The sequence below is a fragment of the Fonsecaea pedrosoi genome, assembly GCF_000835455.1.
Source record: "Fonsecaea pedrosoi CBS 271.37 unplaced genomic scaffold supercont1.5, whole genome shotgun sequence".
NCBI classification, from domain to species: domain Eukaryota; kingdom Fungi; phylum Ascomycota; class Eurotiomycetes; order Chaetothyriales; family Herpotrichiellaceae; genus Fonsecaea; species Fonsecaea pedrosoi.
Genome location: NW_013550611.1, coordinates 1,034,705 through 1,061,083, shown reverse-complemented (window position 1 = coordinate 1,061,083; position 26,379 = coordinate 1,034,705). Strand labels below are relative to the sequence as shown.

At 51.9% G+C, this 26,379-nt stretch overlaps 11 protein-coding genes across 11 annotated transcripts; 6 read left to right on the top strand and 5 right to left on the bottom strand.

The window, feature by feature from the left end:
• Positions 1-5: 5 nt before the first annotated feature.
• Z517_07859 (cyclin-dependent kinase 1) lies at positions 6-1,162 on the top strand (the record flags this gene model as incomplete). The annotated part of the gene is made up of 4 exons (XM_013426380.1): positions 6-42; positions 92-615; positions 668-831; positions 889-1,162. The coding sequence occupies 4 exons, from the start codon at positions 6-8 to the stop codon at positions 1,160-1,162; spliced, it is 999 nt and encodes a 332-aa protein (XP_013281834.1).
• Positions 1,163-2,134: 972 nt separating this feature from the next.
• Positions 2,135-4,346, bottom strand: Z517_07858 (uncharacterized protein; the record flags this gene model as incomplete). Its single annotated transcript, XM_013426379.1, has 6 exons — positions 2,135-2,771; positions 2,848-2,877; positions 2,934-3,343; positions 3,435-3,783; positions 3,864-4,017; positions 4,073-4,346. The coding sequence occupies 6 exons, from the start codon at positions 4,344-4,346 to the stop codon at positions 2,135-2,137; spliced, it is 1,854 nt and encodes a 617-aa protein (XP_013281833.1).
• A 1,285-nt stretch (positions 4,347-5,631) lies between these two features.
• Positions 5,632-7,657, bottom strand: Z517_07857 (uncharacterized protein; the record flags this gene model as incomplete). The annotated part of the gene is made up of 2 exons (XM_013426378.1): positions 5,632-5,868; positions 5,918-7,657. The coding sequence occupies 2 exons, from the start codon at positions 7,655-7,657 to the stop codon at positions 5,632-5,634; spliced, it is 1,977 nt and encodes a 658-aa protein (XP_013281832.1).
• Positions 7,658-8,166: 509 nt separating this feature from the next.
• Z517_07856 (uncharacterized protein) lies at positions 8,167-9,912 on the top strand (the record flags this gene model as incomplete). The annotated part of the gene is made up of 1 exon (XM_013426377.1): positions 8,167-9,912. One exon carries the CDS (start codon positions 8,167-8,169, stop codon positions 9,910-9,912), a length of 1,746 nt encoding a protein of 581 aa, XP_013281831.1.
• A 911-nt stretch (positions 9,913-10,823) lies between these two features.
• Positions 10,824-12,561, top strand: Z517_07855 (uncharacterized protein; the record flags this gene model as incomplete). Its single annotated transcript, XM_013426376.1, has 2 exons — positions 10,824-11,010; positions 11,060-12,561. The coding sequence occupies 2 exons, from the start codon at positions 10,824-10,826 to the stop codon at positions 12,559-12,561; spliced, it is 1,689 nt and encodes a 562-aa protein (XP_013281830.1).
• Positions 12,562-13,966: 1,405 nt separating this feature from the next.
• On the top strand, positions 13,967-14,689 carry Z517_07854 (uncharacterized protein; the record flags this gene model as incomplete). The annotated part of the gene is made up of 2 exons (XM_013426375.1): positions 13,967-13,991; positions 14,199-14,689. 2 exons carry the CDS (start codon positions 13,967-13,969, stop codon positions 14,687-14,689), a joined length of 516 nt encoding a protein of 171 aa, XP_013281829.1.
• A 940-nt stretch (positions 14,690-15,629) lies between these two features.
• On the bottom strand, positions 15,630-16,382 carry Z517_07853 (uncharacterized protein; the record flags this gene model as incomplete). Its single annotated transcript, XM_013426374.1, has 2 exons — positions 15,630-16,072; positions 16,151-16,382. 2 exons carry the CDS (start codon positions 16,380-16,382, stop codon positions 15,630-15,632), a joined length of 675 nt encoding a protein of 224 aa, XP_013281828.1.
• A 1,948-nt stretch (positions 16,383-18,330) lies between these two features.
• Positions 18,331-20,388, bottom strand: Z517_07852 (uncharacterized protein; the record flags this gene model as incomplete). The annotated part of the gene is made up of 1 exon (XM_013426373.1): positions 18,331-20,388. The coding sequence occupies one exon, from the start codon at positions 20,386-20,388 to the stop codon at positions 18,331-18,333; it is 2,058 nt and encodes a 685-aa protein (XP_013281827.1).
• A 220-nt stretch (positions 20,389-20,608) lies between these two features.
• Z517_07851 (uncharacterized protein) lies at positions 20,609-21,172 on the top strand (the record flags this gene model as incomplete). The annotated part of the gene is made up of 1 exon (XM_013426372.1): positions 20,609-21,172. One exon carries the CDS (start codon positions 20,609-20,611, stop codon positions 21,170-21,172), a length of 564 nt encoding a protein of 187 aa, XP_013281826.1.
• Positions 21,173-22,422: 1,250 nt separating this feature from the next.
• Z517_07850 (uncharacterized protein) lies at positions 22,423-23,275 on the bottom strand (the record flags this gene model as incomplete). Its single annotated transcript, XM_013426371.1, has 3 exons — positions 22,423-23,037; positions 23,091-23,198; positions 23,249-23,275. The coding sequence occupies 3 exons, from the start codon at positions 23,273-23,275 to the stop codon at positions 22,423-22,425; spliced, it is 750 nt and encodes a 249-aa protein (XP_013281825.1).
• A 1,175-nt stretch (positions 23,276-24,450) lies between these two features.
• Z517_07849 (uncharacterized protein) lies at positions 24,451-25,944 on the top strand (the record flags this gene model as incomplete). Its single annotated transcript, XM_013426370.1, has 3 exons — positions 24,451-24,650; positions 24,707-24,995; positions 25,075-25,944. 3 exons carry the CDS (start codon positions 24,451-24,453, stop codon positions 25,942-25,944), a joined length of 1,359 nt encoding a protein of 452 aa, XP_013281824.1.
• Positions 25,945-26,379: the final 435 nt, after the last annotated feature.

Below are 26,379 nucleotides of genomic sequence, written 5' to 3'. Positions count from 1 at the left end.
ACAAGATGGAGAACTATCAGAAGATTGAAAAGGTCGGCGAAGGTGAGAGCAGATTCTACCAGAGGCACCAATTACTATACCCGGCTGACAGTTTGGCTACCAGGCACATATGGCGTTGTGTACAAGGCTCGAGACCTCTCCAATGGCGGCCGAATCGTTGCCCTCAAGAAGATCCGTCTGGAGGCTGAAGACGAAGGTGTCCCCAGCACTGCAATCCGCGAAATTTCTCTGTTGAAAGAAATGAACGACCCCAACATTGTGCGTTTACTGAATATCGTTCACGCCGACGGCCACAAGCTCTACCTAGTCTGCGAGTTCCTTGACCTGGATTTGAAAAAGTACATGGAGGCATTGCCAGTATCAGAGGGTGGACGAGGCAAGGCCTTGCCAGAAGGCTCCAACTTGGACATGCAGAGACTCGGGTTGGGCAAGGATATGGTCAAGAAGTTCATGGCACAACTGGTTGAAGGCGTCCGATACTGTCACAGCCATCGTGTCTTGCACCGAGACCTTAAACCTCAAAACCTTTTGATCGACCGCGAGGGCAATCTCAAGCTGGCTGATTTCGGTCTTGCAAGAGCTTTTGGTGTGCCCCTGAGAACATACACTCATGAAGTCGGTCAATTCGTGCCACCTTATCTACTGCGGCGACTGACTGGATTCCCAGGTTGTGACACTATGGTATCGCGCCCCAGAGATTCTTCTCGGTGGACGACAATACTCCACCGGTGTAGACATGTGGTCTGTCGGCGCTATCTTCGCTGAAATGTGTACCCGCAAGCCTCTATTCCCCGGCGACTCTGAAATCGATGAAATCTTCAAAATCTTCAAGTGAGCTTCCCTCTGCACAACGCTCCTCGACATCGTGTTTCTGCTAACACAAAATAGACTGCTCGGCACCCCGGACGAAACTACTTGGCCCGGTGTCACATCTTTCCCCGACTTCAAAACTTCCTTTCCCAAGTGGCGCCGAGAACCGACCTCTAAATTCGTCCCTAACCTGGAGCCTGCCGGTCTTGAATTGCTAGATGCGATGCTCGAGTACGACCCTGCACATCGTATTTCGGCTAAGGCGGCATGTAATCATCCATACTTTGCGGCCGGCTCGGCTGCCTACTCCCAGCGCGGGCCCGGCGTGACCAGAACGAATGGATATCATTGATACCATGACTTTGAAGAGTGGACGATGCATCTGAGGAATGTTGAATGTGGAATGCTGAATGAGTTCAAGGAGGGGACCGTCCACATCAGTTTACTGGTCAAAAAGTGCCTGTTTACCAGCGGACTATGATATTTGTTACCGAGTTGTGCATTAGGAGCCAGCGGCGCGGGAATGGAGTGAGATAAGGCGCCAGGCTGGATGGGTGGGCATGCTGTGCTGTGCTGGGCCATGCTGGGATGGGATGGGCTGGGCTGGGCTAGCAAGCTGTTTTATGGATATGGGCATCGGGGTTGGGTGTAATGAATTTATGCATGTCTTGGGCTAGAAACAACGAGCGTGACGGGTTTGAGTATTACATTGCCTTTTCTTCCTCACTCCCTCTCTCTCCATCTCCTTGTATGCCATTGTCTTGCAGGCTAAGTAATCACTGAATTGTCGCCCTCTACAGCCTTAGCAGGGTTCTGCTCTGAAAGCGGCCGTACACCGTACATACAGTGTACATACGTAGCACATATATAACACCTAGACAACGATGTACGCGTTACGGTACATACAGGTTATATTGAGAGTATACACTGGGGCCCGGGGAAAAAAAGGGCCGAGAAGAGAGACCCCAATCAAGCGCGAGCGAGGTTGCAATACGCATGATACAAATGCATCAGATCAAATCAAATGAAACGAAAATTAGATGAATAAACATACGTTATAATTCTCTCATCAGCAACATGAGCAACATCGTCCGTCGTCGTAATCGTCGTCGTCGTCGACATATCCCTTCCAATGTCTTGCTTATATATATCTTTTTTGATATTTTTCGGGGCTGGGTATCTGGGTATCTGGGTATCTGGTATTTGTTCTCTGCTCTGAGACGTATCCAACGCGCCACACTTCACATGCCACACGCCACACACCAGTGCCCCTCACTCACGAGCCTATTTCATGGGTATATATATATATCTCTCTCTCACTCACTCAAGCGTGGTCCTTCTCTTCCAACGTGTCCTGCGTCGACGGTCCACTCACGCTGGCGATGCTCTTCCTCTTGCCGACGTACGAGCTTGCCTGCAACATATTGAGCTTGTCTTCTTCGCTGTCGAGTTTCTTGAAGTTGAGCCAGAACAGGATGCCGCCGACGCCGGCCAGGACGGCGACGACGCCGTAGTTCCACACGAGGAGCGGGTCGGCAGACAGGGCGACGAGGCCCTGGGCGATGGCGCTGGAGAAGGCGTTCATCAGGAGGTTGATGGCCATGACGAAGCTGCGCATGTTGTACGGCGCCTTGGTGAAGGCGTACTCGAGCGATGTGATGCTGGCCATGATCTCGGAGAAGCCGATCAGCACGTACGGCACCGTCTGAACCCACACGTTGATGGGCGCCGGGCCGGAGCAGTCTGGGTCAGAGGCGTGGTGGCCGCACGGCGACATGCGGTAGATGTACACTTGGATGACGCAGGCGGAAACCATGGCAAGACTGGCGAGCGCGAAGCCGAACGCGATACGCTTGATCGGGGTGAAGTTGATGCGTGCTTTGCGGAGGGCCGGGTAGATGATGAAATCCATCAAGGGGATGAAGATGATGATGGAGATGGGGTTCAGGTTTTGGATGATGCTGTTAAATGGTTAGCCCCAGTGAACGGTATACATAAATAGTAAAGGCCTCTGCAGGTCCTTAGGGAGAGACTTACTCGTTGGGGACGCCATTGAGTTCCATAACACTAGATTGTGTGTAAGTCCAAGGTCAATCGCTGTACTTTTCAGGAGTGGCACTTACGCAGCTTGAGAGGTGAGATTGCCTGTCATTTGGCCATACGCAAGCCAGTAAAGAGGCAGGTACAAAAAGACGGCACACGCCTTGAGACCACGGCGGATTTCTTCAACCCAGGCGTCGTCGAACGTCATCCATGCGGGTCGTTCAGCGGCGGGGATGTTTGACGGCTTGACGCGCTCCCAGAAATCCGGAGCCGACAGGTTCTTGTACGCGGTGACGGGGTTGATGCTCCATCGGCCCTTGGATGCATAGATCCACAGGTGCCAGAACTTTGCCACCACCGAGCCGGTAGGGGGAGTCAAAACGTATCGCTTGCGGCAGACCATGAGCACAATGGGAGCAAACAAGAACAAACATGTGGGAAGCATGTAGGCGAGCCAGAAACCGACATATTTCTCGCAGTAAACCATGCCCTATAGAGTGGGCGTTAGCATCGGATAGACCTGGCTGGAAACACAACTGAACGTTTCTGGACGGAGGGCAGCGCGAGCAAGGAGGACTTACGATTTGTCCGACCAGTGAACCAATGTTGATGCAGAGATAGAAGTATAGGAAGATTCGAGACGTCGTCACGGTGGGATCGACAATGACCCGTTCTCCCGAAGCGAGCACTTTGATCCTCTTCTTGGTCTCGGTTTGTTGTTCGGCCAACAGTGGAGCGATGTTGGACTTGAAGCCACCAGTTCCAACACCCAGAATGATGAGACCAATGGTGAAAGCGGCAAGCGCAGAGCTGCCATGGGAAATGACGCTGGGAGCTGCCGAAGCTGTCAAGATGACATGGCCTATAATTGCACAGACAATGGCGCCATGGATGGTTTTGTAGCGACCCCAGTGAGCATCGGCGATGTATCTGCACGTCTTTGTCAACACCGCACGACAAGAACGCAATTTTGTTGCAATCGATGGTATTTCATCCCAAAGGGTACTCACGCGCCCAGCAACGGCATCACATATGCCCAAAATTGGTTAAAGGTCACGAGGCCCGTCGACGCTCGCTGGCCCATTCCCAGCGCACCAGACTGGCCAGAATGACCGGCACCGGTCGTTGAGCCTTCAGGGAGAGGTTGCTGAATAAAATTGACAACTGAATTTGAGTCAGAGACGGTCTCATGGTCGAGGAGCCAGTGACGGCAACTTACAGACGACAGTCGTGCCATAGTAGGAGAATCGCTCGCACAACTCGACAAAGGCGACGGTGAACGCAGGCCAAGGGATCTTCCCTGAGACTCGCCGAAGAGTGTGAAGGTCGGCCTCTGTCACCTCGTCGTCATCTGAAGAGTGAGTGTCCTGAAAAGAGGTCACGTCGATGGAACCACGACCCAGGCGCTTCTCCGTCGCTGTGCCGGCCAGGGCAGCCCCATCTACCTGAGCCTGGGCAATGATGGGGGCCTCGTTGGATGCGATTGCGCTCATACTGGCAAGTAGTTATTGATATTGATGGGAGCAAGAGTATTCTCTGCGCAGGGGTTGCAGTGAAGCATAGGGTCGTCACTGCACCGATATATATCTCGATCCCATGATCCCATTTCGCCATCGAAAGCACTCACTTGCACATCAGTAGAGCATAGATCCGGAGCAAGCGGCCAAATGAGGAAGGTGTCGTTGATTGTTATCAATGAGGCCCAGCGTGGCACAATAGTGATGCATCCCAAGGCCTTGGCGACATGGATCAATTTTCTTGGGCGCAGCGGAGTCAAGCTGGAAGGATCAGTGGGAGGATTGTCATTGTCACGCGGGCTTATTTGACAAGTTGACAACGATTGGTGCAAGGGCCAAGCTTGCGGACCAAGGTGCCCATGCCTGAGCTTGAAGGCCCTTAAACAGTTCTTTTTCCTGTCGTTCCACCTTATCATAGGATGATCCTGATAGTGGCTGTAAGACCTACCGAGTACCACCACAAGATCGCTTGTTTGCCGGACGGAATATGGTGTCATACCGAGCGGGCATGGTGCTGAAATAGCTTGGCCCAGACCTTCTTTGCACATCCATCTCGATGAGAGAGGCGTTGACAGGGGAAGGTGGTGGTAGTGCGGACAGGCCGATGGCGTCAAAAGAAAAAGGAGAGGCGATATCAGCGACAACAGCACCAATGGTTTTGCCACTTGGCTGGGATGCTGGGGGGGTGGTGGGTGGCTAGAAAAAAAAGCAGCTTCTATGGCTTCGATGGCTTCTAATGCTTCCTTCGACTCCAGATCTTCCGCTGCCAAGGCGCAGATCGGCCCATTCCGGGGTCTTGGCTCGGCTGGTTAATTAGAGAGCAAGTCACCAAGTGTAACGTTGGCTGATTGAGGAGTCGTATTGGCTTGACTGGGTCCGTGCAAACCACCGATTGAGAAGTCGTAAGGGAAAGAAATACTACCTAATTCCCGGTGAGCTTGATGGACTTATTCCTTGAACAGGACCATGTACATCCGCTTCCCCACGGCTACGGACGGCGGCAAAGAACCAAAAGGACAAAGTGGACTGAGATAAGGTAGTCTTGGACTTACTGGTAGGAACAGATCCTCCACATTGGCTGTTCTTAAAGTTCTGGCCTTCGGGGAAGCTGGTCTAGAGCAACTCATCTCCGTACCTCGGTCGCTGCCGAACTCGCCCCTGTACAACTCTTGATCCGGTTGGCTGTCAACTATTGGACAGCTCGCTATCCTCCTCGATGACCTGATTTGCCGTCTCTCTGCAAGTTGGCACCGCCGGAATTTCATTCGTCGCTGGTGAGGTCGCTCCATGCCGCTGCAGTCGGACGTGCGTCGCTTGCCCTTGAGGGTCCTTGCAACACTACAATCCTAATTGTCATGTCTGGCTTGACCGTCGCCGTCCACGCCTTGGGGGAAATAACACAATTATCCGGGCCGATGAACTGGCATCGACCTTTCACCATGTTGCGTGATAATGCGTCTTGGGCCCCAAACCTTCGGATGATCGAAGCCTCCATACCCTTGCACAAGTCAGCATTTCACAAGATTTGCCAGTAGAAAGTGACTTACACCAAAGGTATAACATCGCTCCCACTCGAGTTCGTGTTCTTGCCCATCCTCGGTGATCAGGTGGATGGAAGCTCTCGGCTTCTTGGGAGGGGGAATCGCTTTTCGTATATCCGGTTGTTCGCTCGTAGTCGGTCCTCCTGGGATCTGTTGATCTTCAACCTGCGTTGTACCATCTAGGCCTGCCTTCTTTGCTCCTCGTCTCAGACGTTCCAGGAGGCTGAGTGGCTTCCAACCCTGCTTCATTGCTTCCTCTCCACTCTGATTCCTCGGATCAATTATCTCCTCAGCGTACTTGGTTTCAGTTTCAGCTGCTTCCCCTTCATTTGGGGTCCTCCAATCAACTGTCGCCCCAGCGTATAGACGTTTCAGAAGGGAGGATGGCTCCGAACCAAGTGCCTCCGAACTAAGTACGTCGTGAATGTGCTTTCGTAGGTTTTCGTCGTGGTGGTGTACGGACCTCGACCAAAACTCTTCGGTAGAATCTATAGAATCTCTCCGTAGCAAATCTTCATCATCGACCTGACCAGAGGATCTGCTATTGGCCATGCCTGGACGCGCCTGCTGTTCGTCATCATCTTCGTCATCATCTTCATCCTCAACCTGCATGGTACGTGGCAGTGCGAACAGAGCCAGTTCCTCCAGGTGCTCGGCGACATGGCGTTCGTATGCTTTGGAAGGAATGTCGCCTTTGTGGCACAACTGGCAGAAACCCACCGCTAATGATGAGGGGTTGGCCGGATCATGGCCATGTGTCTGTAAATGTAAGGACCAGTTCCGTTGGCTGTTATACATCTGATTCGGTGTTGTGCAGTCAGGGAAAATGCAGACATATGGCATCAGGTCCCGGAAGACGTGGCGTGCCCAAGACTTTCTGCTCGTTATCGTCGTGATGAAGAAGCAATATGGACATTCAAACGGCTCGTCGCTACCATACCCGACAGGCGGCGGAGGGACCTGCATATTCCTCTTTCCGGACAGAAACGATGCAGCATATGATGTCGTGGACTCACCACTTACAGAAGTAGCCTCGAGCCTTGCAACTGCACCTGTCTCCTCGTATTCAGTGGCCAAAGTTCCCGACATCACGGTGGACACCCCGTCATGATCTTCCACATGAGCGTGGCTGATACCTTTTCCCAGTTTGGCCCTGTGCCGCTCCAGCGCCTTGAGATGTCGGCGTCTGTTCGAAATGGCTGTCCCGAGTCTGTCTATCACTCTGGGGTCGGCATCACGAAACTTTTCCTGGACATGATTCCGGTCAAATTGTTCGTATCCGACCGCGTCGTCTTTTCGGTATCGAAGAAACCGGTCTCGCTGCGATGGCTGTCGTACAAGAATGGACAATCGGTAGAGGTTTGTGACGACTTGTACCAGGTCGTCGAATATCTCTGCAACCTCTGCCTTTCCTTCATCGTCTTCAGTTCCTTCTTCTGTGGCAGAGTGTTTCTCATTGACCTCCACTAGAACTTCCTCCAGGTCTTGAAGCGTCATCTTCAGGCTCTGCAGCAAGTTGATAATCTGTGATTTGACATGCGAGGCGTTTCTGAGTCGGTAATCTAGAGAGGACTGGTCTTTCTTATGAGCACCAATGTTTGCAGCCCATATCCTAAGTCGTCCAAGCTCGTCATTCCAGATATGTTTTGGTATGCCAGACGGGCCGAAAAGTTCGTCTCTTGCCAAAAGGGCGTTGAATATCTTTAGGCATTCCAGCAACTCTGCCGATATAGAATTCGCGTCCATCGTGTCTCAGACTATCCCGTCGATCTAGTTTGACCCAATTAGCATCAGGCTCAATTGGCTTTGTACCACATCGACCGTAACAACCCAATTACTGTCGACTCCATGATTGGAGAAATATTGGTGACCGACTCGAGGACAAAATATAGGATGCAGAGCGTATCTAGGATGAGAGGAGGCTTCGGATGTGAGGGGCAAAGGAGGCCTAGGAGGCTGAAACCGGAGGCGAGAACCTGGAACATCTCTCATAATCACCTAAAGTTTTAGCAAGGCTTGATCAGCGGTTAGAACGCTATTCTGCATCACTTGTGAGAGATGATTACTGGCGTGACTGGCTAGAAGGTTGTGGTAGTGGGGGTTTCGGCCCGCGGCTGGTGGCGGTGTCGCGGGGAGTTTCTTCTGGCCCCCAAACGCAGGCGACTTACTTACCTCTTGATGTCTGTGCCTCATGGTGGTCATGTTATCCTCCTTCCGGAAAACCTCTTTTGGGCTCTTCTTTCTCATGTACGACAATGTCAGGCCTCGAGATTGCTGGTCTTGTACTTGGGGCACTGCCCATTGTTGTTAGCCTCATCGGCGAGTATCGAGAAGGCGTCGACACCATCATGTCCATAATATCAACCCGCCGATATCGAAGAGAAGTTAGACGATATCAAGATGGTCTCAGCACAGAGGGCACCATATTTCAGAATACCTTGGAAAGAGTACTTGTCCAGATAGTGCACGACGAGGAAGACATAGCGACCTTGCTGCAGGATCCGGACAGTGCGCTCTGGAGACGCAGCGAGTACAACGCAGAGCTTCAGAGAATGATGAAGAATAGCTACGGGGCGTATATGGCGACAATGACCGAGCTCGCCTACCTCCTCAACCGGCTGAAGGAGAAGCTGACTACCAGCTCAACCCCTTCGAGCACGATGAGCAATTTTAAAAGGTTCAATGACATCCTCTCCAAGGGAGTGTATGAAGCTCTTCTCAGCAAGATCAGAACCGCAAACCAGACTCTCTCCATCATCACCGAACAAGTTCATGAACTGGCCGAGACTCGGAAAACCCGTTGGCAGAGCCGAGGGTTATTGCAAGACTATGCTAGGATCAGACGGCATGCTCGCAGCGTATACGACACCTTTGTTTGTGGCAATTGCTGGAATTGTCCCTGTAGAGCAAGACACATTCTAAAGCTGCGTCTGGAGAACCCGCCACACAAACGCAACCCTGGAGAATCAAAAGGCGCGCGGACGAGATCCAAGTTTGTCGTTCATCGATTCTCGTACCCTGAAGGTGGCGAGGTCGAAGTCTTGACGGCAGGCGAAGAAGTCGAGATTGAAGCAGCCGACCTGCAAGACGATGCTGATTGCGCGGCACCCCAAATATCCGTGCAGACGCAAATTTCGGGAACTTCAAAGAGCCATGATTCCAAAGGCGTCCATTTCAGTATTGTCAAGTCAACCCTGGAAACCATCCCGCGGCCGAAAGAGGGTGATCCCAGTCAACAGCTTCGTGATATCTGCAACGCCCTCCAACTCTGTTCACAAGAGGCGAGGCGTGAACATCTTGGGTTCCTCATCGATGAGCCCAATAGGCGGCGACACGATATTTATATCGTTAGGAAACTCCCATCGGATCAATCCACTCGGTCCATCAAAAGCATTCTCGCGGACCGTTCTTTGTCTCCGCAGCTGGGTGGCATTCCACTGTCGCCCATCAGTCAACGCAATCGACGATATCTCGCAGCCATTTTAGCCTCGGGCGTTTTCCAGCTCTACGGCAGTTGGCTGAAACCGCAATGGGGGCTTGAAGATATCCTGCTGCAGTCACAAGCAGACTATTATTCGAGCAACATGATCAGTCTTCCATATCTTTCTCAGGCTCTCGTTCAGGCCGCATTGAGAGCCGAGACCAAGACGCCGGGTAAACGCACCAGTTCGGCGCTTATCAGAAGCAATGTTCTTTTCCCACTTGGTCTGGCCCTGGTTGAGCTTTCCCTTGGACAGCCTCTTGAAGCTCTGTACGAGCCCGAAGACCACGATCCCATCGAGGCCGTAGCTAACCTCAAAACTGCGCTTCGGGTCTTGAAGTTTGTGCAGGATAGAAGTGGGGATCGCTATTGTGAGGTCGTGAAAATGTGTCTCCTCTGGTCTGGCCCTGATGGAGATCAACTTGACAACCAAGCGCTGCAAATTGCCATCTTTGAAAAGGTAGTGATGCCGCTACAGGACGACCTTGATGATTTTGACGGAAACTCGTTGATTCATTGATGGGGCTTGATACTAGCATTGAGCATGTGTTCACCTCTGGCGTTTATATGAATGTCCGACTACCTCCATCACTCCGCCCCTTTTTCTTGCTCCACTATCTCGCCACGTGCAGCACGTGTCCATCACGTGGCGAATAACTATACGGTGGCACAAGCGGATATACAGTGCAACGGCCAATCCGCTTGGCGACCTTACGGTGCGTCATACGACGTGTGGAATGCAGATGCAGACATTCACAGTCGTCGTTGCCCCAGAATTACAACACGGCTGTTTGTCTCTCTCAAAACCAAGACACGGTCTTTGAGTTATCACTCTCTTACGCACCAAGTCTCTATCTTTCACTACTGACCTGTTTGAGACACGCTGCAAAGCTACGTGCACAAGGCTCCAACGCCGTCAGATCCTCTGCAAAACTCTTTCCGCATCCTACATCCATTCCTAGTCCAACATTCATCTCTTTCTCGGTCCGCGTCTGCGCAGTCCACCCCACCCCTCGTTGTGTTCCGTCTCAGCTCGGTGAACTCGTCTACGGATTCTGGGCATCCTGCTTCACGAACACCATCGGACAGCCTGATCTCCTCCTTGTGCAAACTCCGGCGCATTCTTTAACCTTCCTTTCTCCGCTCCATCCACGTCGGGCTAATATTGGATCTCCCTAAAGCAACCAACCGATGAGACAGTAAAGAGCCTGCGCCAATACATACCGGCTGGTGGAAGGGTTTGGCCAGGCTGGCGCAAGCCAGGAGAGCATTGTAGCTTGGTGGTGTGGCTACCGTCTTCTCTCCGCGCTCTACGAGACCTGCGTCCCCGCCCAGGATCGTGTCAAGTGTCTGCCTATGCATAGTACGGTCCCTACTTTTCGGCTTCCTACTGAGCTTATGCCTTTGGGAGTTTGATTGAGCTTGTTTGCTATGGACACCCGCGAGTTCGCCACGAGAGACGAATTGTGGCGCATTCAAGAGACGCTGAACGATCTCTCTGCAACCCAAGCTGCCCACTCTGATCGCATCATGCGTTTGGAGCAGAAGATTCCCGATGGCAGCAGACCTCGAAGCCTGTGGGGCGCGAGCTCCCCCTTTCCTCTTGGTTCACATCATGGTAAGCCGATCCCCGCTAGGAAACCTCTCGTACTAATGCTCGTCCTTAGAATCGACCCTCAACCCCGCTGCTGAAGCCTTTCGAAATTTTGATGCCGATCCTATGATCAGCTCCTTGACCTTGGACCCAACCGACGACTCCCGCAGAGTGGCTGCGTCAAGAGCCAACTCGGTACGGTTTGACGAGAGTGCCAACAACCACTATGGCTCCTCGAGACAGTCGATGGAATTACCCGCACGTACAGGCAGTGGACTTGGTGGCCATGCACTCTCGGAAAGATCTCTTTCACATCGGTCGGATGGGAGACCTGCACCTACTGGCTTCGGTCGGACGAACAGCTTTGGTCTTGAACAGAGTCGCCTACTTGGTTCAATTCACAACTCGCCCCGAGTTTCAGGCAATCCTCCACCAGGCTTCTTTATCTTAGGACCATGCCCAGCCATCATCCGTTGCTGGCTAACACAATCCTTTTCCAACAGCTCATTGCTCTACGCCGCCATGTGCACAGGGTCGACGATTTCATCTGTCAGCTACTCATTGTTATGCAAACTTGAACTGACAGAGTCTATCTTTGGGGAGGGGAGCTCTCGCTCTATCCGACTTCCCGTGTATCTGACCGAAGCCAAGATCCACAGCCCTGCCGCCGTCAGATCAGCCAGTCCTGTCCCACCCGTCCCTACTCTAATGGTCAAGTTTGTGGTCGACGAACAGACGGTGACCGATCCAACGATCCAGATCATTCTAGGTAGTGATGTTCTGAGATCACATAACGCCGACATTTTGTTCTCCCAGGATAAGGTGATGATTTTTGACGAGGAACGAAATCAGGTCTCGATTCCCTTCTGCAGACCGGAAGACGATGCCTGTTTCAAGGATCTGTGCACCGTCTCTCGACATCGATCGTCGTCAATAGGGGAAGCTCTGCCACCTCCAGCGTCACCAGTCGGCGTCATTGGTCAACCAGAAAGACTCAACACGGCGCAGAATACAGCGTCGCCCACAGCAGCTCAGTCCAGTAGCTTGCCATCGGCCAACCCGTCCGAACCGGGAGATGTGCGCAGAGCAGATCCGCCCCTGGATCAATTGACACGACGCAGCCTAGATATGACTCAGCCAAGGCCTGCCGACGACAGCAAGTCCACTACCGGGAGTGAGAAGTCATTCACCGCAACAATGTCGAAATCTGGTCCCGGGGTGTGGTCCAACTCTTGGCGTTCTGGATCGTCTAGCACCGCGAACGATGCGAGCTCCAAGACTTCGTCCAGTTATGCCCGACCTCACACGCAGCGACCCATGAAGATTTTGCGACCCACCAAGACAATGGCTAATGCGACGAGAACCACCTCGGGCTCGGCAACCAGCACGAATGGCGGCGAAGTTGCTCAGGCAACGGTGAGTGACACTGGAAAGGCTGCAGCTCAAGCAGATTCAGGCGGAGAATCAAAAGGAACCCCATCAACCACGACAACACGGACCAACCCAATTGGCTCTGGTACTGCATTTGGTTGGTTGAATTCGGGGCCACAACGTAGAACAACAGCGAACAGTTGAGTTGAGGATCCACAGAAGACTTCTCACCTTGACCCAGGATTATTGATGTTCAACTGAGAAGGCCATGAAGCCCGGTTTGACGCCATGATGATGATGGTAATGGAGGACCAGGAGCTGGGATGGAGCTCGGATGGAGCTAGGATGGAGCTGGTTGGTTTCAAGAACGGGCTTCACTTGACGTCGACGTGTATTCTAAGCCATGGTCTGCAGAGCCTTGTCGCCTCGAGTGGTGTGAGAGGTAAGACCTGCAGAGCAGATAGATTCCAGAAGAGCCTCGCACGAGGCCAATCTTGCAAAAGGCAAAAGTAATGCAGATATTGATAGGATACAGCATGCATAAGGCTGTGTTCAGTGTGCGTGCAGTGCCTCCAGTGCATAGAGTGTCTCCCCCACACGCCGTGACGCCGTAACACCGTGGGAATTTGATTTGCCGCTCCAACTTGTCCCGTTTGCCCGATTTTCACCGACACCATAGAAGACCTTGAACACACTTCTATTTGATTATTGAATAGTCGCAACGACATAGCATAGCCATACCATAACGGTATCTATTACGACCGAGTCCCTGTCTGTCCTAGAGATCCTTATTCTTCACGTTTGCTGCGATTCCATAATCTCGACGTTTCCTTTTATCGCCACCATCACCACCACCACCACGAGAGGCCAAGGTCGCTCTGAGCTTTTTTTTTTTGCCTCTGCGGATTTTCATCGAGGCCATCAAGCGGCTCAAGTCAAGCCACCTGGGAGACATAGACCAGCCACAGGCCCTAGAGTGAGACGGTTAGGAAGAAAGATGTCGGTCAACAGTAAACGAATTGGTCAGTTTTTCTGTCTGCGTGTCTGCTTCTTTTGTGTTCCCCTCCACCATTTCGTCGCAGTTTATCGCCTGGATTTGGAGCACGTCTACTCTGCGGACAGACAGCTGGCGTCTATATCTTGGCTGCTGATGATGATGACGATGATGATGATGATGTATCCATGAGGGGCACGAGCGGGACGACTGAATTTGGTTGATTGAGTCGAGTGAACGAATGAACCTCCCCGTTGCATTTTATGCTTCGTTGGTACTCTCTGCTGACATGGAATTGCCTACGGGGCACATTTACAGCGAATCCGGTTTTGTTGTACGTTTCTTCATCTTTTCCAGTCCAGTCCAGTCCATCCAACTCGGGATGTGCATGTGCATGTGCATACATATATGACCTACCCGCGCAGATATCTAGATGTCTTTGTCGACATCAGGAGATCCAAATACTTCCCCTAACCATTCTTCTTCGAGGCTCATTCTGTTGAGTAGTCCAATGGCGCCTATTACATCGAGCTCATCGCATTGATGCCTAAGAATGTCGGATTTTCTCGCTGACCTTTGCATACAGTATCTGCGACATTCAGGAGAAATTCCGCAATGCCATCTGGGAATTTCCCAAAGTGTATGTCTCTGAAACTCCTCCCCCCTTATACATTCGTGTGTTACCCTTTTGGGTGTTCGTTGCTCACACTGATACGCGACATGGATAAATAGGGTAGCCACGAGTCAGAAGCTGGTTAAAGCAGGTAAGGAAAAGATCAAGACATTTCATCCACCACCGGGTTCCCCGACCGGGGGTGTCTTAAGCAAAGCTAATCTATCTAAACAGCCAAAATCCTCAACATCCCCGTTTTCGTCACGACGCAAAACGCCTCGCGCCTCGGCGCCACCGTCCCGGAACTCACCTCGCTCATTCCCGAGACCACGCCCGAGGCGATCGACAAGACGGCGTTTTCGATGCTCGTCCCCGCGCTGCAGACGCACCTGCAGTCCCTGACCTCTTCGCCCAGCGACAAGCTCTCCGTGCTGATCGTTGGCATCGAGACGCACATCTGCGTCACGCAGACGACCCTCGACCTCCTCGCCGCAGGCCACAAGGTCTACGTCATCGCCGATGGCGTCTCGTCTTGCAACGCCGGCGAGAGACCCGTCGCCCTGCACCGGCTAGCGCGCGAAGGTGCCATCGTCACCACGAGCGAGAGCCTGCTGTTCGAGTTGCTCGGTGACGCCAAGGACGACAAGTTCAAGGCTGTTAGTGGGTTGGTCAAGGAGACAAAGGAGGAGACGCGCCAGGCTGTCGAGACGTTTTGTCGCTTGTAGCTAGCTCATTCAGTAGCTTACGGCGAAGCTGTGTAGCTGAGTAGCTGGGCGGCTGGGCAGCTAGCTAAGTAAGTATACAAGTACGTGAAGTACATAGGTACATAAGTACTGTACATGAACATGGACGAAGAAGTGAAGGAAACGAGAGACATTCGCTGGGCAGAGGGTGACAGTATATATAAGACGCCCAAAAAAGGGGTTGAACTACCAAAATCACAAAAAAAGGAAAACTTCCTCCTCCCAGCCCCTTCTAGCACGGCAATATGGCTCTGGCTCGTTCTAGTACTGCCACATCAGCCGCAACACGCTAGTGATTATGTTACGGACCATGCTTTCTGCTTTCATTTCCTCGGGAGGTACTTGGGAAGAGAACGCCCCTAGATACTCACTTACTCACCTACTCACCCGCGCATGAATCTCTTCTGTCAGGACAACGCTCTCCAAGACTTGACTTGACTTGATCCTAGAGGAAGTGTGAAACAGCAAGAACAAAATAACCGAGTAGTTGTAGTATGAATTGAAAGAATGTCCATTTTTATACCTTCGCACGTTTTCCGCTAAACACGAAGATGCCCACAGTCACGAAAAGCCATAATCCATGACCCTATAGCCCATAACACAAAGCCCACCAATGTAAGGAGGTCAATTCAATACTACCGCCCGCCGTCCACCGTTCACAGCGCATTTGTATCCTATTCAACGTGATCCATCATAACATAAAATAGAGAGAGAGAGAGAAAGGAACTGATATTAAGCGTTTCCCAACCACCTCAAAGCTGCGTATGCTGCAGACTACCGAGTTTCGGCACGCTACCGCCGCAGGTAGTGCGACACGGCGGCAGGCACGACGACAATTGCGACGATGAGCACGAGGTTTCTGCAGGGATGGGGTCAGATACTTCCTAGGTACATATATCTCGACGACCGTAAAGGGCTCAACTTACCTCGTATTGAAGAAACTCGAAATGGATGATTCCTTACCACTAGGGGCTGGCCTGACAGGTTGTTTCTCGTTAGGGACGACAGGAGGCGGCGATACGGTCCCATTTGTAGCGATCGAGTATGGCGGTGGAGCGAAATCTGGGATGGAATCTTTCCTCACGCCGTGATCAACGTCGTGGGCCTGCTTCGCATCGATGGCTCCGGCATCTTCTCCGCAGGTCGGAACCTGGTCTTTCGAATTTTGAGACTCTTTCGAATTCTCAACAGCTTCGGGCGCGGATGCGAGGCTGTTCTCGTGCTGACGATCATGCTCATCTTCGATAATGTGAGCGTCCTTTGTGTTGAGAATTGTGGCGATGGGCTTGGAGATGTGTTCAATGGGTCTCGGAACTTGTGCCTCGACGGAAACGACATTGTTAACGTTTCCTTGGTCGTCGTTTGCTGGGAACCCAAGTCATCGTCAGCAATATATCGCTTGGTAATACTCGTAGAGAAGATTTAAGCGAGACCAGTACGTACCTATTGGGCTCGATTCATCCAGGACCCACCAATCACCTGGACCCAGTCTGAATTTGTATTGGTATTCGCCGGGCTCGAGGTCAGCCTTGTACGAGAAGACGTTTTGGGGAGAGCCGTCTGATTCGGTCGTTTCGAAGCTCATCTCGATCGGCGACCAGCCCGTGAACGCGCCGGCGACGTACACGGGCGGTTGGAGGTTGTCCTGTTTGAAAGTGATTGTGGTTGACACCATTGCGAAGAGTTGACGCGAATGATGTAGTTCGTGTGCAGAGGGATTCGCGAAAAGTGCCGTTCTGTTTGGACAGGTTTAGTTGACAAGCGATGGATGGAGAGTAACAGAGCCTGGAGAGGTGAGGTGTCTGGGTTTCACTAGATCAGAAAGAACATCATAATCAGTGAGAGCTCAAAGATATGATGAACGAGGGAGTAAATAATCAAACTGGTTTGTTTGCCATGCTTCCAAGACGACAATGGCGAAGGCTCTTTCAAGCTCTTTCAAGAGGGAGCACATGAAGGGAATTCTGGCCAGGACACTTGCACTGAAATAGACCTGGGGCTCGTGATGGTTTCTTTCTGGGTCTGGGTATAGCAAGCAATACTTCTTGATATCCCACCAACCTGATAGGAAAAAGATCGGTTCCCGTTGTCGTAGCTGCAGCTAGAATTCCATTGACCAGTTATTCATGGACATCGCTGCTGCAATCGGTTGACCGATGAAAACACAGAAAGTTGCAGGGATCCAAACCCCCAATTGACAAGACGTCACCATCGAAGAGATAGCCAGAGATAACGAAATTCCGGAAAGCCAAGTAAACTATCTATACGTACCTCGTGGATGAATACCAATGACGAATACCTGTCAGATCCAGGTTTACGGGTTCAAGTATCGTTTGCGCCACCCAGTCAATTGAATCCCAAATTCGCGGAGTTACCACAGAAAGTATGGAAACCCTGAAATCCGAGAAATGGGAATGGGATCAAGATAGAGTTATCGCAGAGTCAGGAGATTGTCAGCTCTCAAGGGTGTATACGAGCGGCAATACCCGGTTGATCCCTCACAAAATCCTCTGATGCTTTTGTGTTTTTTTCTCGGACCGAAATTTGAGTGCATGCGAAGGCGAGTGGGTGAGATTAGATCGGTGGATGAAACGGGGATGGATGGAATGTATAGATTCAGGGCCAGCTGAAGAATGCCTCCTCCAGAGAAACACAAGGTGGGAACCTTTATGAAAAGGGTGGTAGGCGGTCAATATAATCATGATCATGACCTTGACCTTGTTTGACCTTGGAAATAGAATCAAGGCGTCACATAATCCCACCTGTCATACCACACACAGCCCCCAGTTTTCCGGGGAGCTTGTAGCTGCCCACGATCCTGAGGCCCAGAGAGTTCGCCAGTTTCTTGCACGCCGAGTGGGACAAGACGCATCAGAGGCGTCAATGGCATGATGTGATGCAGAAGAGGAGCATTAACTTTTGAGGACCGGAGAACACACATGCTTGGTGCCCGCAAAGGTTGGTGTGTGCCACACAATGCAAGCAATCTGGATCTCGCCAGGGTGGCGGACATGTGTGTCGATTGGCGCGGGCAAAGAGACGCACATGTCAAAGCGTGGAATGTTGAAATGTGCATTGTGCATTTGATGATAATTCCGGGATTTTGTTGGGATGTTCGAAAGCTGGGCCTTGCTCTCCCCCTCCTACACCCTGCGCCCCTCGTCCATTGACCATTGACATCACATCATACACAACCTCAGCCACAGGTGGCGTTGTGGTGGCCGATGAGAGAAATCCCAGACTCCAAACTCTCGAGGTTGTTGAACCGAGGGCCGATTTCTCGAAGAGAGATGTGTTGGGTGATCTGCCCCTGTATCGACCTCGACGGCCTTCTCTTGCGGCCGAGTGAGCGGCATGAATGGCGTCTTTGGGTTTCCTAACATGGAGGGACCTGTGAAATTTCGCCTTCACCGAGAGAGGAAATTGGACTAGAAGAGAAGAAACGACATCATACAGGAACAAGTGACCAGACAAGCGTGGACAACCCTTATATAAGTTCTTCTCCCTGGACTGGAGGGCGAAACCATGGCGCAGGAGGAACATGTGAAATTTTAATGGTTACACACATGTCAAGATACGAAGAAGCATGTGCCATTCGCTCAGCCGAGTTTTGGAAGTCGCAGCTATCTGTGCAAGTCTCTAATAACCCCCTCCATCCTCTGAACCGATTCTCTGATCTTGGGGCAGTAATGCCTCCTTAGCAACTCTGCCTCCCAAACCCCACTACCGGTTCCCAACGCATTTGTGCCTTCCACGCTCTCGCTGTCTCCCCTATATACCCCATCTCCTTTCCTTTCGTCGCTATACCACAAGGCCTCAATCTTGCGGCCGTGTTTGTCTGCGATCTTGGTCATCAAACTCAAAATTGCCATCGTCGATTTCTCAGGCAGTTGAAGGGAGACGGTCAAGAGACGTTTGAAGAACGATAGCACCGTCTGCGTGGGTGGTGGGGACGAAGGCATTAGCAGGATAGACGTCAACACGCGCGTGAGCAGGAGAATGGGCGTGGAGATGTTGATTCTATTTTTCTCTGATGATGCTGCTGGTTTCGACGAGTGCGGATCGGGGAGACGCAGCGATTTTGGTCCAAGTTCGATGTCCGCATCCAGCGAAAGCGGGTACAGTGAGCGGTAGGTATGCGCTGTGAAGAAACTTAGGTCGAGATGTAAGTTTGAGGCGGCCTTGGAAACCTCCTGGCCGGAGAGCAGCGTGAATGCAGTTTGTGTCGCAAGAAGGCCCTCGCGTTTCCTGTTGCGGATCGCCTCACCGTCCAGATTTGTCGGTGTCCTCTCTGCTTCGACTCCGTCCATATCCAATTCGCCCCTCACAGCCTCGTCAGCTGCGCTCACAATCTCCTTCAGTGCTTCCAAGAGATCTCCAAACAAATCCTGATTGATCAAATGTGCGTATTTGGCCAGTCCTTCCAATACGGCACCCATGAGCTCGGGTACCCTCGCCTTCAAGATTCGGAAATATGTGACAAACACCATTTTTAGCGTCTCGGACTGAATCTTCTCACGTTCTTCATGGTTTACCAGCGCAGAGGCTTCGGCCATATCTTTCTCGACTTCACGGCGCTGTTTGAGCAATTTTCGTTCGCGTTTGGTCATATGCTGCGAGGTCTGTTGCTTCACCTTGCGTCCGTGCAGCTTCGACGGTAGTTCTGGCCGATCCGATTTGTCATTTGAGCCAGGTGGTGGCAGCTCAGACAGGAGACGCAAATGGAAGAAAGTATTCAGCACTTCTTCCCTTACTCGGTAGTCCTTGGCTTTCATCATCTTAGAGAGCAGGTTGACGGCTTCGAGGGACGGCGCGCCGTCTTCATCGTGGGAGAAGAACTCTTCAAATGTCTCTACGCATTTGATAAAGTCGGGTGACGATTCCCGACTGGCGATCTCGTGGACGAGAATACTCAGCAGCTCGGTCCGGAAATTGAAGTGTGGTACGGAGAGGAGTAGAGTGCATACGCAGTTGATCGCCACACTCCGCAAGGACTGTATCTCTGCATCGCCCTTACGGGCCTTTGCAAGACTGCCCAGTTGCTTAACGTATGCTTGATACCCTGTCACGAGAGCGTGCTCGTATTGTCTGGTTCGTCGCACGTCCTTGGAGATTTTATTCCCCAGTTCTTCATCCTTATAAGACCGTATCCGGTAGCCTGGGATTACGTCCTTGTAGACTGCTGTTTGTGCCGCAAGGACGAGTTTTTGAACCGCAATCGGCGAAGTCGGACTGCAAACTTGTGCCAACTTTTTGAAGGAGCCCGCATGTTCTTCCGGGTCCTCATTCAGCAGGCCAGCAATGCGTGCGATCTCTTCTTTGGCAGCGACAATTTGCTGCTTCAAAGGGACTTGCGGAACGGTAGGCTCTGTCTCAGTGGGAGGAGTGTCGCCCTCCTCGTCTTCGCCGTCTGTGCCAGATCCCAGGAAACTATCCGAGTCGTCCTCATTCTCAATTGGTACCTTCTCTTCTATCCTTTGAAGTCTGCCTTCGGCAGTTTTGATTGGCAGTCGCGTTGATTCTTTGGCCTTTTTCTGCCTCGACTTCTTTTCGTATTCTTGCTCAAGATCCCAATCTGCAGCGCGCACGAAGAGGTCGGAGGCCTTGATAGTCTCGGAGGATTTGCTGTCATCGACGGGAGGAGAGAGGCGTCTCCGCTTCATTGGACGGCCGTGAGGCATTGCTACACTTTCGAGAGACCTTGTGCTCTCAGTAAATGTTGTATGTAAAGAATCAAATTTCGGTCAACTGCCACCAACGAAAAAAGTTGGCCCGAGGATCTGCCGCTCCGCAAAAAATTATTTCGGCCTCAATTTTGATGTCCGCAGTCTTTGCGCACTCCATATGTTCTGAACGTACTGTTAGAAAATTTTCCGCCTTCTTTGAGGCTAATGAGTCAGGATGAGGCCACTTACCGATGTCGAGACGCAGACTCTCTTCACCAAACTGGCAAACTACACTGGCCGCTCCCTGACCCAACTCATTGCCCCGAGCGACTCCTCCGACAACGACGGCCGCTATGTCTTCCGCCTGCATGAATCGCGCGTCTACTATGTCCGTCTCTCGATCGCAAATCTAGCCACCTCTATTGCTCGTGACAACCTCCTCTCCCTCGGCACCTGCATTGGAAAATTTACCAAGACAGGCAAATTCCGCCTGCACATCACCGCCTTGGATGTTATTGCTCCGCACGCTCGTTACAAGCTATGGATCAAGCCGAATGGTGAAATGCCGTTTTTGTATGGCGGGAATGTTGTAAAAGCGCATGTGGGCCGCTGGAGTGAAGATTGCCCTGAGCATTCGGGCGTCGTTATTCTCGCAATGGACGATACCCCGCTAGGCTTCGGCGTTACTGCAAGGAGCACGGCAGAGGCGAGAAAGCTGGAGCCCACCAGCATTGTCGCGTTCCGACAGGGTGATGTTGGCGAGTATCTGAGGGAGGAGGATACTTTGTTCACGACCTGAGCGCTGAGTTATAAGACGCTGTCTTTACTGCAGCATATTGGACAGTGGGGAGCATCGCCAGGACCTTCAACAAGTAGAGGGATATTATCACCCCAAACCAACAACAGAGACATTCAGTTTCTGACCTCAGGACAGCCCCGGCATGAAGCGGAAGCTTGTACTGCTGAAAGCAGGCAGCTTCGAGCGTGATGCCGTCTGCAAATGCATAATCTTGTCAACCGATGCTCGAGAGGAATGCCCGCGTTCGCAGGTAATAGCGACAGCATGTACGCCGAAGTCTGCATACGTGATGGACCTGTGGGGGGGGGGGTCCTGAATGGGAAATGTACCGGGGCTGTTGCCGTGAATTGGTCGATTTGGGACAATGCCGAGTATCGGAATGAGAAGAGACGGCGTCCAGAGTGTGCAGGGAGCGAGAAAACTCGAAATCCAGCACAACAAATGGAAAATCTCCATCTACACAGAGTCATTGTATGTTTACCTGGCTCAGGGACTGGGTCTCTCACGCCTCTTATGGAATCATAACTCTCCCAGAGGCGAGGATCTGGCCTGCCGCTGACTTCCCTCCAGCCCCGTGCACAATCAAGAAGACAAGAAGATAAGAAAACAGAGGGCATATACAACACCATCAGACATTTGAGCTGATAGTTGCCAATACATCCCAGACTGAGCTCTGGGAATTATCAATCTTGTCTCACATGTGCATATCATCGACACAGCCATGTTAGTACCTCGCCTACTCTACGTATTGAACAACGCGATATGTCGCCCCCTCTAATACACAAGCTGGACCATTTTTTTTGGTTCTCTTATCATATTTTATCGCCGGGCCTTGGAAACTTTTGGGCCGCGAGTGGGCCGGAGCTGGTTCGTCGTCCCTCTAGCTTCGAATGAGCCATGAGTCCGATTCTCACCAGTCCTGTAAGTCACACTATAGAGTAGCAATGCCATGATAAGGTGGAGGGGCTCCGGACGCAATCAATGTCTTTGCATCTGGCGGAGTCTTGCGGGGCGGAGCTTCACAGAGAGGACCTTCCCTCCCTCAAACGGTCACACGAGCAGGCACAGTGGAAGGCTTGGAACGTGAAAGGGACGAAACGCCATTGTTCTGTACATTGGGCAAACCGACCTACCACCACGTCTCGTAAAACAGTGCTGGCTTTGCCTCTGGGAGCTATACCCCATCTTGGTCTTAGTTAATTCAAGTTTCTCTTTTTTTAATGAACCCGCCCTGCAGAACAGGAAGCTTTTTATTTGCCCTTTGAAACCAAGTCCTCGACAGTTTTCCTCGCCTCGTTCGCCTTCTCGTCGGCCCAGTCCGTCGCGAATTTCGTGTGCAACCTCGTCTGTCTCCACGCTTCCTTTGCAAACCCACTTATCTGAGCATGGGTCTCGCTGATTGCGGGCACCTTTTTCTCATACTCCCAGATCAAGTCCGAGGTGTTCTGCATCGTCACGGGAATGAGGTACCAGCCCGCTGCAATGCCTACGGCAAGCGGGAATGTGGTCCGCAAGAAGATTCCCCTGTTCCGGCTTACGATGGAGCCTGTAAGTGTGGCGACCAGTACGTAGATAGCTCCAGGAAGGAGTTGTTCTCCGGTTTCGGGAGCCGGGGCCAAGGAAGCAATGGTGTTGCTGAAGTCTGTTTCCTTACGGAAGGCCCATGAGAGGAGTTTGTTGAAGGATGTCTCCGCGGCGAGGGATTGGTCGTACAGAAACAGGCGGGCTTTCTTTACTTGCTCTGCGAGTCGGTCTGTAGGTGTAGGAGAGTGCGGGTTTGGTTTCGAGACGGGAGACGTAGGGGAGGGTTCGGGAGTGGTGGGCGCAACGGGGAAGTCGGAGTATATGGGCTTCTTGTCGGGGAGCTATTGTAGCATCAGCAAAGCTATCCAAGTAACTGCAAACACGTCTTTTGTACCTGGTCCTTTGAGGGAGCTTCCGCATAGACTGTACGGAATGGCGAGGGAAGGACATGGATTTGGGTCGCAGCGGTTGCTCCCAGGGCGAATACTGCGGCATGTTTCGACTAGATGATGATTAGAGAGTTGTTGGAGAGGTCTGATAAGGGGCACTTACAGCTCGCAGGAGCCTTATTCGCGCCATTTTGAGAGTGGTCGTCGAACAATTGTTCCTGTTGGCGCTGGCCTCGAAAACATGCGAGATTCGACTTTGTATCCGGAGCTTGGGATGCACATCGGGCGACTGGGCTTGGCGGCAACAAATATGGGCGAAAACTACTCGGAGCTCACGTGCTGCTCGTCTTGGGTGACCTGATCCTTCCACTTGCATTCACTCTCACAACGAATCATGAGGCCTCGTACGGGTAGCATCACTCTGCCCGTACAGGCGGAACAAGTGCTGTTTATTTGCAACAGATACGAAAGAGTAGACTCTGAGGTCGAATTCCTACCGGACCCTGTGCCTCTACTCGCACAAGCCCACACTTCTCGCTTCCACGACACCAATATTTCTTGTCGTCAAAGACTACAAGTATACGTGATTGCGAGTCCTGTTTAAAACGATGCTCAGGCTTGCCATGGAAGATCGTGCTGGTTGACGACCGAGATGAGTGCGGCCGACAACAAGGCTCCACCGAGATATCCTCCATGTTCAGCCCGCAATACCTCCATATTAATTACTATAAGTATCTAGTCTATGAAAAGGCACATCCCCAAATAGTCCTCTTTCGAAGCATTTGAATGGTCCCTTGGCCTGTGGGTCTGCTGGATCTGGCGTTAAGAGGCTGCCTGTGGGCTACGCGAGGATAATCATATCCGGAAAGACCCTCGAGGAAAGCACCTCCAGTTGACGATCTGAGGGTAATTTCGAGGTTCTGCTGCCACGATCTCTCCTCTATGAGGGGTTCTGAGAGGCTAGCTTTAGATTTCGGTAACTCGCCTCATGCCCTGAGCCTCGAGCACGCCATCCTGCGCTGGATGGCGAATCTCGTCCAACTATTCAACGTCGACAATGTTGACTTCTAAATGTACTGGACTTGAGGCTTACACACTGACTTTTCGGCCAAGATATCCTGTTCAGGAATTATGGAAACACTCCCACTTCAGTCTGTCGCCATTATTGGGGCTGGCGCAGCAGGTAATACCACTCGTTTTCTGGTTCCCTATTACCCCTTACCAAGCCATGCGTCGCTCACATTGAGAGATTAAGGAGCTGCGGCGGCGGCGGCTTTTGCAGCGGAAAAATGCTTCAGTCAAATCCGCGTATTTGAACGGCGAGAGGCCCCGGGCGGAACATGGTAGGACTTAGACTATCCCCAAATGGCCCTCGCAGCCTTGCAGATGACAGAAACAACGATTAGGATATACGATCCTGACCCAGGGCCTCGCTACAAGCTGCTACCTGGTGGCATCCCTCCGCAGATCGACCCTCCTCTGGATATTCCTGATGCACTTCCTAAGATGACGCCCCCCAATTTCCAAGAACGATATGAGAGAACACCAATCTACGACGGACTAACGTAAGTAGGGCAAGCCTCTACTTTCAGCAATGGTCAATTGATATAAACCATGACAGGACCAATGTCCCGGACATTGCTATGTCTTTCTCAGACCATAGATTTGCGTATGGACCCTTTGCACCTCACTGGATACCAAGGCAATACATAGCGGACTACTTTTCGCTACACCAAACCGACAGGTTTCTTGTGTTGAACACCACGGTGGAAGATTTGTCCAGAATACCAGGGAAGGAAGGGTGGAACCTCACACTTCGACGAAGAGATTCAGTCCGGCACGTGGATGTCTGGTGGGAAGAAAGGTTCGACGCTGTGGTCATCGCAAATGGCCACTACTCCATACCATACGTAAGTCTGTCCCAGTCATTTGGGGCCCTCACTCGAAGACTCTGAAGTTTCCATTTCCTGATTGCCACCCGATCTAAAGATCCCCAAAGTCGCTGGTCTCGACTCATATATCCATCTGTTCCCAGAACGGGTGGTTCACTCCAAATCATTCCGCAATCCACAGATATATCGCGGCAAACGGGTGCTGGTCATCGGCAACTCTGCATCTGGCCACGACATCACGGCGGCGCTGGTCACTTCTGCGCGGCTTCCCGTCTATCAGTCTCGTAGGTCACCTTCGCGTTGGGATGGCGACAAGCCACCTCCAGGCATTGAATGGAAACCTGTTGTGAAGGAGTATCTCGCGAGTGGTGACATCGTGTTTGAGGATAGTTCCGTCCTCAGCGACATCAACGTCGTCTTCTACTGCACAGGCTACAAAGCATCATTTCCATTCTGGAATGTCCGCGCCAATGGTGGACCGCTGTGGAATTACAAGGAAAACCGTCTGATCGGCAGCTACTGGCATACATTCCACCGTGACTTTCCAACGTCGCTAGGCATTGTCGGAGTTCCGCGTGTCCTCACGTTCCGCTCGTTCGAGTACCAGGCAATCGCCCTGGCACGGCTGTTTGCGGGCAGAAACGCCCAGCCGCTCCCGCCGCGCGAGGCACAGGAGCAATGGGAGCGGGAGAGGTGGAGACTTGTGAGCAGGGAGGGAAGAAAGTTTCATGACATCCCCTGGGACAACGGGGAGACGATGGACTGGCTTCGAGGTTTGTTTGATTTGGCTGGTCTACCCTTGCTTGAGGACCGCGGGAGGTGTCCGCCCGTGCTGGGGGATGAGACGAGATGGGCCATTGAGCATCTGAAGAAGTATCCCGAACCTGGCAACGACAGTCTCGAGGAGGAAGGGGATTGGACTATAGTTAGTGGCGGCGAAAGCCGGGACAGTCTACACTTTATCTAAAGAGGCTGGTTGGAAGTCTTGACACCGAAAATGTACCTTTTCTTTCGGCATTGTCTGGTCAGTCAATTAACGAGATACTAGAGATTGGCAGGCGGTATCCAGCTTAATAAACGACCGGACTCTTTCTTCACACACTGGCAAGACAAGTTCATTGACTTAGGAATAGATACACATGCTAGTCTAAGGAGATGAGGTCTTGTTTTGCATCTATCCTAGCTATGTTGTATGCTTGTGTGCTCTATCACCCAGGCACTGTAGGGCCAAAAAGGGGGCCTTGATAGTTAATGTTACACCGAAGCGGAAAAATCACATGCCGTCATAGGTCCCCAAAACTTTGATGGGTCGGGCGCGCACAACGTATTTCTTTGGAAAAGAAAAAAAAAAACCCGAACTCGGCTTACTACCATTAACCACTGAACCACGACATACAACTGA